Source organism: Pararge aegeria, chromosome 6, assembly GCF_905163445.1.
Source record: "Pararge aegeria chromosome 6, ilParAegt1.1, whole genome shotgun sequence".
NCBI classification, from domain to species: domain Eukaryota; kingdom Metazoa; phylum Arthropoda; class Insecta; order Lepidoptera; family Nymphalidae; genus Pararge; species Pararge aegeria.
The window spans coordinates 3,171,374-3,186,981 of record NC_053185.1 but is presented as its reverse complement, the minus strand read 5'-3'; the positions used below and the strand labels follow the sequence as shown (position 1 = coordinate 3,186,981).

The 15,608-nt window shown below is 36.1% G+C and overlaps 2 protein-coding genes across 2 annotated transcripts; both read right to left on the bottom strand.

Moving 5' to 3' along the window:
• Positions 1-2: 2 nt before the first annotated feature.
• On the bottom strand, positions 3-15,406 carry LOC120624362 (solute carrier family 25 member 35-like). The gene is made up of 5 exons (XM_039890852.1): positions 15,264-15,406; positions 3,454-3,733; positions 2,397-2,644; positions 1,233-1,445; positions 3-1,015 (listed from the first exon to the last, which is right to left on the bottom strand). Exons 2-5 carry the CDS (start codon positions 3,729-3,731, stop codon positions 822-824), a joined length of 933 nt encoding a protein of 310 aa, XP_039746786.1. The 5' UTR covers positions 3,732-3,733; positions 15,264-15,406; the 3' UTR covers positions 3-821.
• LOC120624363 (solute carrier family 25 member 35-like) lies at positions 9,006-13,555 on the bottom strand. Its single transcript, XM_039890853.1, has 4 exons — positions 13,483-13,555; positions 12,629-12,955; positions 10,091-10,233; positions 9,006-9,689 (listed from the first exon to the last, which is right to left on the bottom strand). Exons 1-4 carry the CDS (start codon positions 13,485-13,487, stop codon positions 9,493-9,495), a joined length of 672 nt encoding a protein of 223 aa, XP_039746787.1. The 5' UTR covers positions 13,488-13,555; the 3' UTR covers positions 9,006-9,492.
• Positions 15,407-15,608: the final 202 nt, after the last annotated feature.

Genomic DNA, 15,608 nt, shown 5'->3' with positions numbered 1-15,608 from the left:
CATATTATAAATTAACTTCCTTTTTAAAGATGCAGGAAGGGCCAAAAGTAACGATATTTAAAAAATATATTGATATGGATTAATGCCTTAAATGTTTACTTAATCTTATAAATGCACGTTATTATCAGGCTTAGTAAAAAATCACGTTAAATTCCCGACCAGGCCAGGTCAAAAGCTGCCCAGATTCACGCCTAAAAATCAAACTAAGCCAAAATCTTCAAATGACGGTTTGAATTCAACAGTGCTTTCCTTTTTCTACATTGCCTATAGACAGAAGGGGCACTACTTAATTCAATCTCTCATCTTGAAAATAGAATATAATTTCCCTTAAAAATAGTTCTAATTATTCCTGTATACAATTTTTTTTCTTCATTAAAAAAAGCGATTGTTCTTGCTTCGTGAAATAGTTATTTCGAATTGAAACACAGGGGGTGATAAAATAATGTTTCGTCTTTTACCCCATACCCTAAGAGAACGTCAAACACGGTAATGCGAAGCGACGCGAAAACATCAAGTATTCGTTGTACGTAATATCTGACTTACGTTACATAATGTGAAATTGTGTCTGTTGATTTTTTTACCCTTTTTAACCAATTTTGAAGGAACCTTGGAGATAGTCATAACTATGTGTAATGAGTATATAGTGAAATAATAATAATAATAATATAGTAAACTTCTTTGTATACTCTTTGAGAGCACCGGCGCGCAAGCAAATCTGTGCTGGCCTTTCGCAGGCGTTGCAAGTGGGCGAACTTCCTACTCATTCAATGCAGGTGGATTCGTTGACACACTATGCATATGTGTACTTGACCTTGACTTTGTCAACGTCTTAAGAACTCCTCTAATATCTTCAGTTGGTCCCAGCAGACCAGCAGGAGGACTGTGTGCGGTCCGAGCCGGAGGTAGTTTGCGGTCAGTCCTTTGTAAAATGCACCCGCCCCTTCCGTGCGTAACATTTTGAGGAAACAGTCTGTCATACCGCGGTACAGTTTGCCTCGGTTGTTGCTGTCGACCGCTGTAAAAAAGATTTTTTTATAACATACATTATAATATTAATTATTAATAATATGTAATCCGCCATGATATAGCGGCGGCCATCTGGAACCGATTGTCATCAAACATGGCTAAGAACTCTCCCGACTTATTCACCATTCGAGAAAAAAAAGGAAAATCAAAATCGGTTTAGCCGTTTGGAAGCTACGATGCCACACACAGACAATGCAGACACTAACGTTGATTGGACAGCCTCGTGGCCATGACGTCGAAGGGGTTCAAGCACAGCGTCATCACCACGCCCCCCAGGTTGGCGGCCAGGAAGGACAGCAGCAACGGCGCCCGCACGCTGCGCTCGCTGAGCCACTCTTTGGCGAAGGCGAAGCTGACCATCTGGGAACTACTGCCAACCGCACCGCGCGGGATCTGAGGCCCCACGCCTCGGAATAAACCTGAAATCAATGAGTTTGTTTCGGTTACCTTGCGAGCATAGTAACCGAAACAAACTCAACATTAGTCCATTGAAATGTTACAATTTAAGGACCGAATATTGCATTTTTAGAGGACGCAATTTTATTTTTGGGACATGTGGCTATTGGGCTATAGCAGCTTAACCTCAAGTTTGTGGGGTCGCCACCCTTGTCCCCCGGCCACCACCTTGGGAAAGGGGTGGAAACACTTTTTTCGCGATATCTCGGAAACTAAGCGTCTTACAAAGAATTTTGTAAAGTCATAATTGGTAGCAAATTGTTTTGCCTAGTTATAACTTTAGCCCTAAATTCAAAATTAAACAAGTTATAAGGAAAAGAGTGAGGTTTTTTTTTATAAAAATTCCAAAAAACAGATTTACAACAAAATCATTTTGTCAAATCTGTATGAATGACGAAGTAATGCGCGAAGATACATGAAAAGAAATAACTTCTGAATTGATAACCTCCTGCTTTTTTAACGAAAACGATTAAAAATTGTTTTTGGCCATGAATATTGGTTTCTGCGGTTATAGTTCATTATTTGTGTTTGATGAATTGTTTCAACTAACGCAAGTTACACAGAAATAAAAGTATGCAGAACCGTCATTCAGCCATCATAGCATGGAAGTGCATTGTGTCCAAAAATAGTGAAAACGTCCCGCGCACGTGACTTCACACCCGCGGAATGCTAACTCAGAAACTTTTTCTCATTTTCACATTTTATGGTATTTATGTGTACGATAGGTAAGCTACTATTGGATAGAATATTGGATAGAAGGCGTTACTTGTGTGAAGTGACTAACCGCTTGTTCGAGAAACACTACTAAAGTGGAGTGCGTTTGATGCGTCAATATTAGTCGTGTATACGGATTCTGTACGTTCTTAATTCTGTGCAAAGTAAGTAATATCAAAGACTCTGTTAACAGCTATTACCTTTAACACCTTCGTTGCGGTATATCGCAGTCAGCGCGCTCAAAGTCCCGCTATGCTTATGCTGGTGACCAACGGCGATGGCTGCCGTGGCATGCGCCTGCAGTCTAGTCTTCACTAGGAAGAAGGGCGTCCCGGCGATGGAGCCCAACGCCCCTCCAACGCCAGCCGCCAACGCGCCTCGTGTTACCGAGGTGCGCCCATCAACTGCGGTCAGGCCGCGGCGTTCGGATATACGGTACACACCTAACCTTAAATATATGGAAGATTTTCAACATGGTGGGCTTATGCTCTACAACTACTCTTTCCTATAAGAGAGGAGGCCCTTTCTTATCTGTGGGGCATAAATATACAGAGAATGTTGATAACTTAGAGTTCTTGAGTTTCAAGACATCCTGTATAAACTTTGTTATTATTGGTTATCTATGTACTTTTATCGATGACCGTTTACGGAACTTCGGAAGCAATTTTATTAACTACACTAATTTTTTTTCTTTGCCTAAATAGGCTGGGCTAATCTTAGGATGGGCTAAACCAATTTTGACTATACTTTCACGAACAATATAAAACGGGGGATATCTTGAATACAAAAAACATTTAAATCTAAAATAAGTTTTGTAACTAAGGTGAAATTTTTCTCATTTATTTATTTATTCCTTACTTTTATTTGCGAATTTTTGGTAGTAGAAGCACAGTGGATGCTACTTATATTCCCGTTGTACCCACACCCGCAGGAAGAGCCAGCCATTATTCTATGCAGTGCATTGTGTACAAAAACAGTGAAAATGACCCGCGTTCTTCTCACTATACATCCGGGGAATTGCTAACTCGAAAACTTTTCCCCATTTTCCCATTTTATGATAAATGTTTAGAACGTTAGAGGTAAAATAATTAAAATGGTATCAAGTGGCTAACCGTTTGTTCAAGAAACACTACTAAGTTGGAGTGGTTTTTGATGCTTCAATATTAGTCGTGTACACGGTTTCTGTATGTTCTTAGTTCTGTGGTGACAAGATTATTTTTATCTGCCTTTACCACATGACACACAATTAATGCTCACCTAAATGTATTGAGGCAGAACTGGAACCCTAGCATAGCAGGTAATCCATTCTGCAAAGCGACAATCCCTTCTGATCTAGCTATCACGTACAACCCGTGCGGGACGTTCTTGTAGAAAACCGCGTGTTTGCCCCTGGCAGCCAGCTCCCCTTGAAGTTGCAGACGGGTTTTGACCACTTCAATCGGGTTCGTGAAGATCGTCGCAAACATGGCCGACGCGCCGCCCATCGCCATGTCTGTGACGTCACGTGCGACGCCATCTTTGGTTTTGGAAGACATTTCTGTGGGTAGAAAATTACATTATGTTAAGTTTAATTTATTTATTAATAACACTAACAATATACTAGTGCTTTATACAGTAATAAAACTTATACACCATTTTACACATTCACTTAGGTATATGTAGGTATCGATAACAAGTGACCGTGTCATTCACCATATAAAAATTTAAACAGAGGAAAATAATAAATAAATATATTACGACAATAAACACATCGCCTTCTAGCCCCAAAGTAAGCGCAGCTTGTGTTATGAGTAGTAAGGTAAGATAACTGATGAATATTTATTAATAATATACATAAATACTCATAATAACACACATCAATTTATGTTTATCACACAAACATTTTCCAGTTGTGGGAATCGAACCCACAGCCTTGCACTCAGAAAGCAGGGTCACTGCCCACTGCGCGAATCGGCCGTCTAATATATTCAATAATAATTGATAATGACAGGAAAAATTGTTTTATGATTATCTTAATGGAAGTCTGTCGGAGCCACAGGTCATCACGTCTTATGGCTCCGAAACGTGGTCGCTGACTGTGTCTCATAAGGCTCGGAGCCACTCAGAGGGCGATGTAGAGAGCTATGCTCGGAATATCTCTACGTGGTAGAATCAGGAATGAGGAGATCCTAAGAAGAACCAGAGTTAACGATATAGATCGACGAGTCGCGTAGCTGAAGTTGCAATGCGGGGCACATAGCTCGGAGAACTGATGGACGTTTGAGTCCCAAGGTGCTGGAACGCGAGCTCATAGGATAGAAGTAAGAAAGACCACCGAAAAGGTACACAGATGACTTCAAGCGAGTTTCTGGAAGCCGCTAGACCCGAGCGACACATTACCATGGTATTTAGAATTCTCTATAGAAGACTTATGTCCAGCAGTGGGCGTTTAATCGTGCGTTACGTGCTCTCAGTAAAATAATGATTATATAAATTTTCATTAAAATCATCAACCCAGTAACTTCTACAAGGCACAGGTCTCCTCAGATTGGGAATGGTCTATGAGAAACAAGCAGGTTACCTCGATGGACAGAATAGAATAGAATAGAAAAACTTTATTGCAACACAACACAGTAGGAAAAATATAAGGAAAACAGCAATAGTACTTAGTGCTAGGGTGCAAAGGCGGCCTTATCACTAAAAGTCATCTTTTAAAGGCAACCTGAGCGTACGAAGCCGATAAAAAAGTGGAAAGTGGATGGTGCATAAAGAATGTTACAAAAAGAGATAGATAGTGCATAGAGGTGTTTTCTTTTCAAATCAAATCAAATCAAATGCACTCTCAAATTTCACACTCAAATATGGTGTACAATAACACCATATTCAAAGTATTAAAAAAACACAATTGAAAGAAAGAAAGTGAAGGTTCAATATGCGATCTTATCGCTTAAAAACGATCTCTACCATACAACCTACCAAAGGACATAAAGTTAAGAAGAAGAGTTCTTTCATCGTTAAAGCAAGCGATTTTTTTATTTTTTTAATTAAAATCGCGCATAACTCAGAAAGGTTAAAGGAGCGTGCCGGGGCTCAAACTATGTTAATCCCAAATCCGAAGCTCTGACCACTAGGCTATTACCACAAATTTCATCCTCTATAAATATGATTCCATGTTATATTATGAAAATATGAAATACTCCTCCGTTTAGCTTAATTTTCATAATATATAATGATATTTATGAGAGGTCGTAGAAATTTGCGGTGATAGCCTAGAAAATTAAATTTAATTTACTATACTCTGCGAAAAGGAGGAGTAAAGCAAAATTAAGCTTAATTTGGAATGTAATTTCGCAAAGTAACGCCTGCGTCTATCAAATAACATTTCATGTGTTAGTTTAAAAATAAGTGTAGTTTTTCAAGTAAAACGCTACAAATCAAATTCAACATTTATTTTGAAAACATTCAAAATCTCCTAAGAGCACTAACATAAAATACTGTAACGAATATATAAATATTATGTTATAATACACATAATTAGCAACATTGAAATTATAACATATAGACAACATACAAAAGTATTTAAATATATTTTGCTACTTAACAAGGTTATTTTTATTAACTTTAACGTTACCTTAAAGATATGAACCGGTTTTTTTATTTTATTTGGTAAGTAACAAACACTGTACACGCCATCACAAAAACATAAAACTAACACTAAAATCATTCACTTATCCAAAATCTCGGACTCTGGCTTCAGAATAATTAATTACAAAATATGCGTAAACTAATTAATATAACAATTAGTGACTCTTTGAGGTAACACAATTGAATATTCGATGAAAAACTACATAAAAGATGAGGAAATACGGTATACTATACGGTATTTTCTTATCAAACAATATATCAACGGAACTAAAATTGGCGGATTTTTCCATTCGATTTCCTTAGTTCTAACTAGCTCGTTCGCGTCAAGTCAGGCATTAAAATTATTACGTTAAAGCTCTACAAAAAATATGTATCTTATAGACCAATAAAACTATAAGCCTGGCTTTTAAAGAATAGATTAATAACTGACGGCCGATTTTATTAAATTTAATTCGCAAAGAATTCAATATTTGATTATGCGGATGAGACAGCATGACAGGCCGTCATTTATATATCTAATCTCTAATGGCTTGGCTTAAAACTAATTATTACTTAATAATAATAATTAAATACTTCCAGAAAGTAACAACCTACTAATTAGTGAAATAAGAAAGCGAATTATTTTTTTGTTATTTCATAACTAGCTTGAAATATTATATATATAACACATACCGTAAAGTATGTATATAAGGACTAGATTTAAAAAAAATCTTTTATTGTCACAGTTGTTTATATAAAATTTTATATAGCACTTCCATAGGCTGGCCGCACATTAGCAGCTAACGCGTGTACTAATATAGGGTGGTTAGGTTTAGGTTTAAAGACATTTATTCCAATAAAAAGACCTAAGTCACTTACATAGGAAACTTAGTTTTCTATAATAAATTAATACACTTCGCCATTAGACTAAACTAAATTCAATTTTACTATTATCTACTCATTCAATGTATTCGTCTTTAAATTTATTGGTATTACTTAATATATAAGAAGCTAATTTAGTTTTGAATACATTGAATGAGTTTACATTTTTTATAAGTATAGGTATTTTATTATAAAATTTGGCGCCTTCAAAGGTAAGGGATTTTTACCATAATTTGTTCTTGTTCTAGGTAAGGTAAGAAAACTGGCTCGACGAGTTTTATTTTTCTTTTTTGTGAAAGTGTTATTAGTGTGGATAGTTTTGTTTATTGATTTTCTAATAAAGATGCACGTGCTATATATATATAATTGATGAATGTTCATTATTTTAGTATCACTATAGATTTTTTTGGTGGAAGTTCGAAAAGGATATTGGAAAAGAGTTTTTAATATTTTATTTTGAGCAGTTTGCAGATGAGTTAATCTTGTTTTGGTGGCACTTCCCCAGACTTCAATCAGGTAAATGAAATGTGGTTTAATGAGGGTATTATACACAGTATAACGTAGCTCCCGGGGAATACATCGTGATAGATTTTTGATGGTGCCAGTCATTGATGCTAATTTGCTCCTTAGGTGTTCAATATGTGTATTCTAATCTTAGGCCTAGGTATTTTTCATTGTGTTTCTGCTGTAACGGAATGTTGTCCATAGTAAGAGGTTGATATGATTGAATTAATTTATTTTTAGATTTAAAGATTATGTAGTATGTTTTTGAAATATTTATTGTTAATAGATTATATTTAAACCATGCAGACAAAGTGTTTAAATCATCTTGAGCTTGACTTATAAGAGTTCCAATAGATGGTCCAAAGTAAAACAAACAGGTATCGTCTGCATAAAGTGTTAAATGACCGTGTAATCTTAATTCTTGGATGCTGTTTATGTAGACTAGAAAAAGTAGTGGTTAGACATGTAGTAATAAATAAAAATTTGTAAATTTTAGTATTAAGCTATTTTACTTACTTATTACACACACTGGGCAATACTTATTACACACTGGGCGTTTATTTCTCAGAGTACGGCGTTCAAATAACATTTTAATGTTTATCTTGGAAATGGAGTTCAAATCGAGATGAATTGATTATTAAAATTGTGACAACTCGTGATTTTTGGTTTGTTTTCATAAATCCACATCGAGTTTGGCTTTAGTATAATAGTTTTGGGTTTCGGGCGACTTGGGATTTGTGGATAATGAGAACGCATACCAGTTCGCCTGTGGCCATCTACTCTTCCCGGTTTTCGAAACGTGTGTTATCGAGTTTTTAGATTTTGTAGCTGGTTTTCCTACGAAAATCTAACTGCAATAGCTTGCGCAAACGCGCTATACGGAATGGTCAGCTGTACAACTAAAAATCAAGTCAACGAGTCTTAAAGGCGTTTTATTAAACGATGGAAGCCAATGTGCGGTGAGCCTTACATATATAAATTACTACCTTAATTCTATTAATCTATCTTACAACAAATAATAGATACATCGGTTTATCTAAAATACCGTCTGAGATGTAAAGTCGAGCGGAAAAGACTAGAAAAATTATCAAAGTTTATGAAATCTTTCTATGCGAATGTTTACGTTACCTTGGGGCATAGCTTACTGTTATGTTATATCAACCAATTACCACTATACACGCAATACAGGGCACGTGTCTTCTACCACAATGAGAAGGGGTTAAGGCCGAAGTCCACCACGCTGGTCCAGTGCGGATTGGTGGACTCCACACACCTTTAAGCACGTTATGGAGAACTCTGGGCCCTGCTGGTTTCCTCACGATGTTTTCCTTCACCGTTGAAGATATTTTAATTGCTAGAAACGCACATACCCCCGCTTTACACTTTAACAGTGTCACTTTAAGATTAAAAATGCCTTGACGTCATTAAAATGTATATTTTTCAGAGAAACAAGCGCATCAATTATATTTAAATACTATCTACTTCTTCAAGCGATATTAGCCCCCAGAATTTGTTTCTTACGTGCCCGTTATGTGTTCAATGAATGGAATAATGATACTTTGTACTGTCATATTGCATTTAATACTATAAAGTGGCATCCCTATCAAACGGATTTTAATATAGTTTAAATTCCATTTAAAGGATTCATTCACGTTCATACAATTAAAGTAGGTATAACTGTTTTTACGTATGTCATAACTTTAAGTAAACATTATTATAACTAATAGGAACATACATTTAACAAATAGCTAATTATGTCCGTAACATAATATAGCTTAGGGAATAATGTTACGAGTATTATCTGTTAACAGTTACTTTTATTCGTCGCACAACAGTGACCCATCAAATCTGTCCAATGTTAAATTGTAGGGAAACAATGAAATAAATCTTTTTATAAGAAGCATCCTACAAAGAATGTGAGCGGCGCGGTGCGGCGGCGCTATCAATACAATCCTTTTCAGCCGTTTCATGGACCAGAAAAAAATACTAGAATAGGTACTGAATTCAATCACCTGTTTCAAAATGTAAAAAAAATATTTTATATTTTTGTGATCAGTGTAATAAATTTGTTTTGTTTTTAATATTTTTGGGGTGAAAACTTCTTTAAGCGAGTTGAGAAATCATGGGTGAACAAAAATCTTGGAACTCGCGTTATCGCCACCGAACGCTTTCCATGAGCTATATATATTTATGTGCATAGATTTAGGACTGTCTTACATTTTTTTTTTTTGCATAGGGTTACTGTATATTGGATAGATTAAAGGGACTGTTCGACGTTAAAAAAAGCACAGCAATGTCCCTCGATATTCATTTTAAGTCCATACTTTTCTGTAGATCTTTTAACATGTCCCAAAACAGTAAAAGCAGTACGGTATGCGGGGCCTGACGTAAGTAGGAAGGGCCTATGCCCTTGTACAGGGCCATAAGTCCCTCGGTTTGGGTGATCTTGCGGGCGCAGTCCACGATTCCGCTGTACATAAGGCCTTTTCCGTGTGCGTCTACGGCTGGAAAAAAAAAGAAAACATTGATAAAATAATTTGACAGAGGATTGGCAACTGGAAAATGCTTGTGTGATGAACATGAATGTTTTTCAGTATCTGGGTGTTTATCTGTATATTATAAGTATTTTTGTGTATTTTCATAAAAATATTCATCAGCTACCTTAGTACCCATAATACAAGCTACGCTTACTTTGGGACTAGATGGTGTATTGTCATAGTATATTTTTGTTTTTAGTATATAGTAGCGGGCTAACCGTAACGGGTTAGCATCACTTAAACCGGACCAGCGTTAAATAAAATAGGAGTAGAGTCTCAGGTATCGACGACATCGGGTAATAGAACCGAGATCATACCTTATAAGACAGCGCTCGTGAGGTGCGAAGGGTAGAATGAAAAAAACTTACATTGATTGTAAAGACGCGTCATAATGACGTCCATGGGTGTGAGTGTGATTGTTTTCACCACCGCACCGATGTTGCTCGCGACGAAAGCTGACAGGTACTTTGACTGCTGGAATAAGTTGTTGTTATCCATCCATTCTTTGCACCTGTAAAGTTATAAAACGTGTTAATGTAAACCAAAATATTACTTCACAGGCTTTAGATGTAGGTAAATTATTTACGTGTCTTTGAAACTTATCTGTGAAAACGAAACGCCTATAATTAGCGTTTGTTATAAGAAATAGTTTTTGAGTAAACCAATCGGATACAGCCCTTACATCACATGCAAAATTAAAATCAAGTTGCTGTCACTTTATAAACTACGCGTCGCGTAGTGTAGGTACTATGCGCGTGTCAGTGTTTTATCTTTAATAGGATTGTCATTAGTAAACACTTTGAATGTTTTGAATTAGTTTGTTTGGAAAAATAAATATGCTTCTTTTGATTTAATACTTTTACAGGATGATTCCTTATGAAATATACTTATGCCCATTATCCACCCGTAATTGGGTCACACTTTGCATAATCGACATAAAATAACGCATTGTTGCTAAATAAAGCAACCTGTATACTTCTTTTTTTTTGTGATCAATGATTGAGGAATTATCTACGTTCTACACTCAATATTGAACTTATTTTTTTTTTTGGATAGGTAGTCATATTTTATTTATTATACCACTGAATAATAATTTGACAAAAATAAATTTAATTCTAAATTCATTTATTTCATGTAGATCTAATTTATAAGAAGTTGTGAAAAGTCAAGTCAGTCTGTTTGTTGTGACTCAACTATTCTAATAATAATTACAAAGTACAATATGATAAAAATGTCACATTTAAAACGATACCAAACTATTAAAATCCTATTGTAATGTTAAGGATTACTTAAGCGATAAAAAGCTTGGGTGTGAATTGCTCCAACTTCATATTAATTTACTGTGAGATGGTGATAACAAAAAAAACTGCCCCGGCTAAGTTGGTTGTGGGCTCTTCTTAGACCAGGGTGCGTTTGGAACCCTAGCTTAGGTAGCTTTAGGTTTAAGTTGGCGAACGAAGTTATCACCAACCCCTTACAATTATGTAAACATATATGTATGAACGCTTCATAAGAGCCTGTGATAGGCCTACATGAATGAAGAATTTTTGAAATTTAATTTTGAGTTACGTATAAACGTACGTATTACGTTTTTTATGTTGCACAAACTACTTTAGATTCATAGTTCAAGTTATTTTAATGCCATAGATTTTCCGTCTGTTATCACTGTTATCAGTAGCCTTCGTTAAATATTTGCTCGTTTGCAATCGAGAAGTTATTACGTCGAGTACGAGTAATTACGTCGCAAAATGAATTTTATTAACATTGTGTTAAAGCCCAAATATGCCTACGGTTCTTTAGCTGCGGCTTTTGACGGAACGTTCGTAAAAATAAATCAGAAGTACAGGTTTTCCGACTCTAACACTAGTGACATTACGTCCATTTTACTTTGAAGATACAGAGTTTAATACACTAAAACGATTCCTCGATTGCGAGCAAGCAAATCTTGTACTAAGGCTAGAGTTGTCACAGTACAAATTAGCACTAATTTGTTACTGACGTTTCGACTGCTAGTATAATTGGTTTATATTAAAAGATGCTTTAGGTATAATATGTTTAAGATTTAATCGTAACTTGTCTTACTATTCTACCTAGCATACCTTCAGGATTTGCTCGCTTGCAATAGAGGAGCCATCAAATTTTGTTCTTAGCTACAAGAGCAGGGAAAATTCAGAAATAGCCAGGGAACGAACCCGGGACATAACAATTAAGCCAAGGCGCTCACCGCTGCGCCAGCGAGGTCGTCAAGACTGGGAAAAGTTTTGGAAAGTCGCGACGATCGTACCGACGAACGTCGCGACATGCTACTATGCGAGTTGGGTCCTAACGACCGCGTTAGGACCCAACTCGCATAGTAGCATGTCACACGCTTAAGTCACGTGTCTAAATTCCTTACTCCTATAAGGGAGGTATGACCTAGGGGCAGAGGCCTAGCGCCCTAACGTCAGCGTGCGGTCAAAATGGAATAGATGCAAATATAAACATGTTTTTTTTGTTATGTTATATGTTATGTCAAGGTTCATCATATCAACCCATTACCGGCCCACTACAGGGCACGCGTCTCCTCCCACAATGAGAAGGGGTTAGTCCCCCACGCTGGCCTAGTGCGGATTAGTGGACACGGCACACCTTTGAGAACATTATGGAGAACTCTCAGGCATGCAGGTTTCCTCATGATGTTTTCCTTCACCGTTGAAGCAAGTGATATTTTAAATGGCTAAACCCCCGAAAGTGAAATCGAAGTCCTACCCACTGTGCAATCACCGCTTCATACCAAGGTTATATAAAAGACTTGAAAGTGGCGAGGCCGGCGCCCCCTGCACTGCCACGCCCGTGTGCGACGCACATACTGGACCATATGGGTAAGTCGCATCTGCCTAGGGATACTACAAAAGGATGATACTTACATAGCGTATGCAGCGATTTGCGACGCAGACCCGGTAGAGTTCCTTATCATCATACCGTGAGCGCCTCTCCACAATCCAAAGAAGCCATTTTCTTTATACAATCTTGTGAAAGCGTACACAGTGCCAGGGTGACCATGCTGGGTTCCAACTGCAATTTTTTTCGATGAATACGACATCAACTGTGTCTTCACTAGCTGGAGGGGGCTGCCCACCGCCCCTCCAGTCATTCCGGCGACAAATCCGAAAAACAAGCTATTCACGAATTTTGTGTTATTTTTGTCGTCTCGAAGAAGGCCGTAGTTATCTGCATGTTGGTATATTCCTAACCTGAAATAGGCAACAACATTGTTAGTTTTTCAAGGTTAAAATAACTTCCACAACAGCAATATTGGCACTCAGGAAGCATGGAAGTATAATATATAGTTTATATGCTATGTAATTATAATCTTACCGTTTTTTGAATAGGCTAAATTGGATAAATAAAATAATTCAGACATTTACAATTAAGTGTAGGATTTTTATTTTTTTACAAATATTACACATTCTTTTCATTTCATTGTAATGAAGTGTCTGGGATTGTCTTGAAAACTATGCAAAGATGGCTACAGTAGTACCATAAATTATTCTATGTATTCAGATGTAACAAATACAAATTATGTATATCAAATATTGTATTATTGCATAATATAATTAATATTTATTTTTTACTAAATAAATAATTTAACAATGAAAGCAATAAGCCTTAAACTATACATCAACTAGTTGATAAAGTGACAGTAATGCACCATTAATATATGAACTAAGTAGTTGATATGAGGATGATGTTTAGTATTCAGTTAAACAACTTACCTTACCCCATTAACAACCAACTGGAACCACAGAGCAGGCACTAAGCCTTTCTGAAGTGCAGACAACCCATCATGCTTCACTATAGTGTACATAGCATGTGGTATGTTCTTGTAGTGAACCGCATGTTGGCCCTTTGCGCGCATCTCTCCTTGCAATTGCATGCGAGTCTTTACCACATCAAATGGGTTGCTAAAGAACCCGGCGCCGACGCCCGCTAGGCCTCCCACAACGAAATCCATGGTACTACGAAATATATACTACATTCCAACTAATATTTGGTTTCAAATCTAGATGATTTCAATACAGACGTTAGTGAAATGCAAGGAGATTTCATAATATAATACCAAGAGGGATATTGTGTTAAAACAAAAATAAAATTGGTATATTTTGCATTAATAGTTACAAAAAAATATAATTTGTAACATATTTGTAGCATAAACCTTCAAAAGTTTTTTAGTTTCATACCTGCATACCTAATCATCTAAAAACTTTCATAAATAATTTTACAAGGAGAAATTTAAATGCTGATATTAGCTGTAACAAAGGCAAAGCTGTCAAGAATACTGCTTCGAAGAGCAGTACCCCTTTGTTATTTATATTTATAACTGTGTACACAAAAAATGGAGGGGTGATAGCCCAATGCATAGGACTTTGATTTGTGCTTTAACACCTCTAACTTTAAGTTATATGCATTTTTAGCATTAAAATAACACTTGCTTCTTTTCTTTAAAAAAAGCTTCAATGGTGAAGGAAAACCTTTGAGTAAACTTGCATGCCTGAGAGTTCTCCATAATGTTCTCATAGGTGTGTGGAGTCTACCAATCCTTACTAAGCCAGCATGGTGGACTATGGGCTTAACCCCTTCTCTTTGTGGGAGGAGACCCATGCCCGGTATTGGATTGATATGTTGATGACGATGAAACATAAATTGTATTTCCATAATATGTGTAAAAGTTTGCATCACACAATTAGGTTATAAAAATTATAAACCCCATTTAAAATAGAAAACCTACCTTTACACCATTAGCTCTCCAATGCAAATTTACCCGGTAAATCAACAATATACCAGAAACATAGATTTTAATAGATTTTCCCTATACTTAAATAGTAAATAACCTACCAATTGACATCTTGGAGATGTCTCTTAAAAAGTTCAAAGTTTGTATTAAACGTAAGCTTATAGAAAAGTCCTATTATAGTATAAAGGACTACGTAAACGATAAAAAAGCTTGGGTGTAAATTATTGCTCTAACCAGGTTGCTCTTCTAATAATTTAAAATGGCATTGTGAGATGGCGATAACAAAAAAAAAAACACCCGGCTAAGTTTGTTGTGGGCTTCTTCTTAGACCGGGACGCATTTGGAACCCTCGTAGCTTTAGTTTTAAGTTTACGAATGTGGTTATCGCCATCATCACACTACCGTGTAATTCTTATGTACGCATCAAAAGTGCCACCTGTACTTGAATAAAGATATTTTTGACTTTGACTTTGACTTTATATTATATTTAAATTTGTTTTCCCAGGTTAAAATTATCCTATTATTCAGCTATTTTTATTAATTCTTTACACTTATCGTACCTTCCGGAAAAAATCATAGCCTACCTTTTTCTGTTTTTGTAACACTAGGTTAAAGCTAATAGTAATTCATCCTGGGAATTTCCGAATATCTACTTTAAGAACAATATTCGTGCGCAATGTTTATTACTCATGTGACGTAAAAGTAAATATAATTTGTATGTACGATAAGATAAGGTTAAAAAGCGAAAGTTAAGAGTTAATTCATACCTGAAATGAGACCATGTACATAAATCACCTCTCTGTTTTAAAAACAAATAACACAGTCCGCATCATGTTTTAATTCCGACTGGACATTTCGAAGCCAATTACTCATTGGATATGTTTCGTAACAAATGTTTAGTATTTCAAAAGATGCCATCTTGATTTCAAAGTAAATTGTCACTTCATTTGACACATAGCCATATGACAGTGACGGTCATTGTCACAAACAGCTGATCATGTTACGTTTAGAAACTTTGATTGAATTGTTACTGGTAAGAAAGAAAAAAAATGTGCATTGCGTCAAATACTCAAAATACCATTGTTTTGTTTCGATCAAAATTGCTTAAAAAT